Source organism: Rhagoletis zephyria, unplaced genomic scaffold (assembly GCF_001687245.7).
Source record: "Rhagoletis zephyria isolate East Lansing unplaced genomic scaffold, Rhagoletis_zephyria_1.1 Rzeph_scaffold_00189, whole genome shotgun sequence".
Classification (NCBI taxonomy): domain Eukaryota; kingdom Metazoa; phylum Arthropoda; class Insecta; order Diptera; family Tephritidae; genus Rhagoletis; species Rhagoletis zephyria.
In genome coordinates, this window is record NW_016157273.1 from 128154 (window position 1) to 134381 (window position 6228).

General features: G+C 34.9%; 1 protein-coding gene across 2 annotated transcripts in view; it reads left to right on the forward strand.

Annotated features, from left to right (window-relative positions):
• wg (Wnt family member 1 wingless) overlaps positions 1-6228 on the forward strand; it is a 179634-nt gene that overhangs the window by 108418 nt on the left and 64988 nt on the right. Inside the window, exons 3-4 of one of the 2 annotated variants that reach the window (XM_017609105.1) lie at positions 3540-3850; positions 5473-5583. In XM_017609105.1, the coding sequence (XP_017464594.1) occupies positions 3540-3850; positions 5473-5583 (422 nt within the window). Of the gene's footprint in view, positions 1-3539; positions 3851-5449; positions 5584-6228 lie in introns of both variants that reach the window. The other variant, XM_017609104.1, reaches the window with a different exon arrangement.

The following is a 6228-nucleotide window of genomic DNA, read 5'->3' on the forward strand; positions in this document are numbered from 1 at the left end:
CGGCAATAACGCAAAATTTGCTTTATTTCACTTTTAAATGGGAAATAATACCAAAATCTGAGTTTTGCTTTATTTCCAACAAAGGTTGGAAATAAAACAAATTTTGCCTTATTTCCTATTGCTTATTTATAGTATTTGTAAAAAAACACAGTTTACTGGAAGGAAAAAGAACTTTGTTTATTCCAAAAATACAATTAAACCAAGGCACATTGAACAGGTAATATCAGTATAGCAGCTGATTTGATTTTTTTCAAATTATTTGTTCTCGAAAATGTCAAATATTTTACATTTCTTCTCACAAAAATTCTAAATTGTTAAAATCTATTTCCATGTGAAACATTTTCCATACAAAACCAGCGATTAAATTAAAAATTAAAAGCTTTTGGAAAGCTCGCCCAACTCAGCAGCACAACCGCTGATTACTGGGCCTGGCACAGGATGGTGGATCAATGCTTCGAGAAGCGAACCAATTTACTAAGAAAGAAAGCTGCAACAATTTTCATTTTTTCAATTTAAATTTTTTACCTTTTTCGTATTTCGCATGGCACGCTTTGATGTAGAAGAAAAAAATCAGAACAGTTTTTGGCACCTTCGATACCAGAAGCAACAACAAAATACAGGCAAATGTTGTTTTTGCTCAAATGCTCTAAACCTGTTTGATAGGCCTTGAATTAAACAAAAAATGTGATATAATTCATATGAAGAAAGTAATATTCACAATTTTTTCTGCATGTTTTTTAATATGTTGTTAGAAACATTGCTGGAAAGCCTTAAAATGTTTGCATGGAACCATGTCGCAATAAACAGATGAAGTAATAAAACGGCTTTCTCGCTTTATTTTCTGACATTCGGCTGCCTTATAGTCACATTTTATAGGCAAATTTTCAAATAAAGCAGTGGCACCTGGTAAATTCCACTATGGGTGGGATGCAGCATGCAATAACACCATACACAATAATTCCCATTACTTGGACATTAAAAAGCAGTTTCAGAAGTGAACTAGTGTTATTTTATCATTTTTCCTTTTTCTAAACGGTTATAATGCCACCAGTATATAATTGTGAAAGCAGGGGAGGGGCGGGGGACGCGAGCGCGACGTCGAAACCGGCGCGGGGCGGCGCGAGAACGCGGACCGCCGCGACGCCGGGCACTTTCAAAATTGAATACTTACAAATCCGTCCATTTAACTTGCTCATGTACTACTTTTTGTCAAATGTAACTGGATGACTACCTACATATGTGCACTAGTTTGCTTTATTACTCAAATTGTTAAGTATAAAAGTTGGTCTTATTGCTCAACGAGAAATGTAATAAAGCAAATTTGTGTTATTTCACATTCAATTGGGAAATAACACAAATTTGCGTTATTGCCGTTTGTGTTATTATACTCCAGCTCTGCATTAGAGGGCCGCTACTGCATCACAGAGGAACATTTTGTAAGTGTGTACTGCCATATAGCACAAATGGACCACATTGTCCAACGATTTTTGCAGAATAGCCAATGAGCTGATAAAAGTTCGTGTGTTGTGTGCTCATTTATGGCTGAGATTCTCTGCTTTTCCCAAAACTGGCGAACAAATCATAAGAAAAGCAGCGGCATCAATACAAAACCACAATATTTCTCCACTGGTGGTACCAATCGCAGGATAACCTCGATAGCCTGATAAAACCATAATGATAAAGCGTGACCATTTTACTCTGGTCTCTGCGTGTGCGATGAGGAGGTCATTTGGTGAGATCGTATACGCTCAACAGCTCCTGTACGTGGCATTATCATGAGTAACATCGATTCAAAGGCTAAATCTCGTTTTAAAAATAAAATAAATAAATTAAAGTATAGAAAATTGTATCATGGTCGAAGAGCAACAGTATCCACAACTGAGTTGCAAGCTGAATTTCAAAGGCGTCATCTGAATCGACTTGAAACAATTGAATTAAATTTAATGAAAAATTATTATATGTGACACGTAAAGTTAAAAAGGATACGGTCAGAAAAAATCGGTTTTCACCTTTTCATCGACTCTTATAGTAAACGGACCACTCTTTCCAATGCAATAAACCGCAGCTTACTAGCTGCATTAGTTTTTCACAATTTCACTTCAAAGTTAGGTACTTTTACAAAAAAAAGTACAAAAAAATCAAATCTGACAAACTATTCTGAAATTAATCAAATTCGCTTGAAACTCGTTATTCGGGGGTTTTCGAACATCGGATTCGTAATCACTGACCTCGTTTTCGGTGTCAATGACATTTTTGAGTTTCACATGAATCCGAACAAATTTTAAATTTGTTCCGCCATATTGGATCCGCCATTTTGAATTTTTAAAAACCAAGATTGGATTCATAATCAGCGACACCAAAAACCCCCGGGTAACGAGTTTCAAGCGATTCCGATCAATTAAAAGTCATCCGCCATTTTGAATTTTGGAAAACTAACATCGGACTCGTAATGAGCGACCCCGAAAACCCCCGAGTAACGAGTTTCAATCTATTAAAACGTTCAGAAGCATCAAAATCAACTTGGTAAACTTCAAAGTCGTTTTTCTCGAAATCTTTTTTTCTGAGCGTAGGTCCCTTTTAACTTTACGTGTCACATATGATGTTATAATGCAAGCAAAGGGTTGACACTGTTTATCTTCAATTGCTAAAGTTTACGCGTTCACGTACAGGATCTTCAATTAGACAGAATAGCATCATCGTCGAATTTTCTAATTCTTTTAGAGACGCGGGTGCATAATCTCGCTCTGAGTTATATTCGGAGACAGAGACACGAACTAATTAAACAGGCGTCATTTTAAATACTGGATGTTTATGGTTCCATTGCAAAAATTTATTAAATATATCTTTGTTCGTATGGAATAGTAGCTTATGTCGGGAAGCTAGCTTTAGTATAATGCGGCATTCCCTTTACTCTTTAAATGATAAGGAATTTTTTGATGAGGTTTAATAAGAATATTGACTTGCTGGTATCGGAACTTTTTCTTGCACGTTTATTTGCCAAAAGTTCTTCAACGGCTCGGCACCAGTGAGTCATTCGAATCGTATGCTGCGAATGCTGTATTATATAAAGTCAGCCTTTCGACATAAGCTACTATTCCATACGAACACAGATATACTCAAAGTCAGGACAAAAAATCGAAAAGTTCACCTTGCACTTCTAGCGGAAAAAACTTGGTGATTGAAGGGGTTGAAAGAAGTGAGGTAAAATGAGCTGGTTTATTGTGGCTGGAATATCAAAGGAACCATAACTATAAAAAAGTGCTTAAAACTTTTCAAATTTTGAGTTTTTGCCAGCTTTAGTGGCCCGCTGCGCCATTGAGCGGTGGTTGTATTTTTATGAAGGGCGACCGCTATAAGAAAAAACTTTATGGTTTCGGAAAATAGTCCAACAATCGAATTTGATATTTTTTTTGTATATTTTGCAAGAGCAGTCAATATTTAAAGAAGTTTCTGTGATATTAATATTTCACACATGATTGTATAGAATTCGCATAAAAAAACTAAACATGAAAAAATTAAACATTTTTTCTATTTTTTAGCACGTGCAAGCTGAAATGCGGCAAGAATGCAAATGCCATGGAATGTCTGGGTCTTGTACGGTAAAGACTTGTTGGATGCGACTTGCAAGTTTCCGTGTAATTGGCGATAATCTAAAAGATCGATTTGATGGCGCTTCTCGCGTTATGATTAGTAATAGTTTACGACAAAATTTAAATTCTGTAACAGGAAATTCGCAAAATTCAAACTCTGTTGTAGTAACTGGCATCGCTTTAAGTCCCAATACAGCAAACCCGAAGGCTTTTGCCGCTGATCGTGTGTTAAGTGACCATATACCTGGGCGCATAATAAAATCACATCCAAATATTCCTCCACTGAACTCATTAAGCAGCCAAAACAGTTTGTCCAGAAATTCAGTACGAAGTCGAGGAAGTCGAGGAAGACAAGGAAAAAAGAATAACAGGTTAGTATTTCTGCGAGCATACTTTTTTCAGTAAGCTCAGTTTGTGCCTCACACGAAAACGGCAGATATCTGAGATACTCGCTATTTATTTATAAATAAATTTTTGATTTTTGGAGAGTAATCCCTACTATAGGTATTACTTTACTGATTATTGTGTATTAAAAAAAAGTCTGCTAATCGACATATTTGACTCAAACCGTGCCATTTTTGTCCCTATTTTTGTTCAACTTGCACTTATCCTTTCAACTTGGCACAAAGTGCCAAAATGGCACTTTTGAAAAATAGTAATATTTCAAGAATTTTCTAATTCCCAAAGTTTATACAGCAGGTTTATCTTATTTTAGCAGTGCACTTTTATTTTAGAAATGTGGTTCTTATTTTATTGCTAAATGGGAAGCATGAAAACTAGTGGCACCTTGTTTGGCACTTTTATTTTTCTATTTGGCACATTTTGGCACTTTTTTATCCTTACCTAATATCTAAAGATAGTTGGCAGTAACGACTCCGGCTAAATGAAGCAACTGGTTGAATGATACGTAGTTAAAGGACAATAAGGGTTTGGAAAATTGTACTAAATCGAAAGTCTCACTACCACTAAGCCTCTACACAGTGAGCCTCAAGCAGTTTTAGGGTTTTTTTTTTTTTAAATGGGGCTCCGTTTGGCAAGCGAGAGCTTGTTTTTAAATTGAATGTGGAAAAATCGTAAAAACAAAAATCACAGCGGATCCTTTTTTTTGAGATATAGCCATATAAAAAATGTTTCCTCGTAAAGCGGCTCAAAGATTATTTCATACAGCTTCAATTCAACTGTTTAGATAATAATAACATGAAAAATAGTCACAATTGAGAAAAATGTAATGTTAGTATTTAGTTAAATACTTTGCTTAAATAGTAAGCAGCCCAGTATTCGCAGAAATACCTTCTCACACACGCAAATGAACGAAATGCAGAAACATTAACAAATTCTTACGTGATGATGAACTGGACCCATTGCTTTTATTTGTATTTTGCTATTTATATATATTTTTGTTTAATTTTCTTTATTTTTGTATTTTTTTGTATTTCTATATTTTTTAAATGTGCTTAGATGAGAACTCAACCACTGCTTTTTTTATCTCACCAAGTAAGTCGGATTTTCAATAACATTAATTTTATATCTTTCCCAAAATTTGAGAAATTCTCTGTGAATTGATTCACCAGATTGTTCCAACCATAATCCTAAACCTTGATTTTCTAAGAAGTTCAAACAATCTTGCCCGGACTAACTATAACAAGTATGAAAGCATACAGTAAAAATATCTTACATTTACTCCCCATCTAGTAAAACGATAAATTAATTAATGTTCAATTCAACAATTTTTATTGAGCTTGAGGCCGTTTTTAATGGAAAGCTCATTGTGGAAAAGCAACAATAATTTGAAAAAATGGTAGAAGTGATAGCTATTTCGAAAATCATCACATTTCCTCATCAGACCNGTGTTAAGTGACCATATACCTGGGCGCATAATAAAATCACATCCAAATATTCCTCCACTGAACTCATTAAGCAGCCAAAACAGTTTGTCCAGAAATTCAGTACGAAGTCGAGGAAGTCGAGGAAGACAAGGAAAAAAGAATAACAGGTTAGTATTTCTGCGAGCATACTTTTTTCAGTAAGCTCAGTTTGTGCCTCACACGAAAACGGCAGATATCTGAGATACTCGCTATTTATTTATAAATAAATTTTTGATTTTTGGAGAGTAATCCCTACTATAGGTATTACTTTACTGATTATTGTGTATTAAAAAAAAGTCTGCTAATCGACATATTTGACTCAAACCGTGCCATTTTTGTCCCTATTTTTGTTCAACTTGCACTTATCCTTTCAACTTGGCACAAAGTGCCAAAATGGCACTTTTGAAAAATAGTAATATTTCAAGAATTTTCTAATTCCCAAAGTTTATACAGCAGGTTTATCTTATTTTAGCAGTGCACTTTTATTTTAGAAATGTGGTTCTTATTTTATTGCTAAATGGGAAGCATGAAAACTAGTGGCACCTTGTTTGGCACTTTTATTTTTCTATTTGGCACATTTTGGCACTTTTTTATCCTTACCTAATATCTAAAGATAGTTGGCAGTAACGACTCCGGCTAAATGAAGCAACTGGTTGAATGATACGTAGTTAAAGGACAATAAGGGTTTGGAAAATTGTACTAAATCGAAAGTCTCACTACCACTAAGCCTCTACACAGTGAGCCTCAAGCAGTTTTAGGGTTTTTTTTTTTTT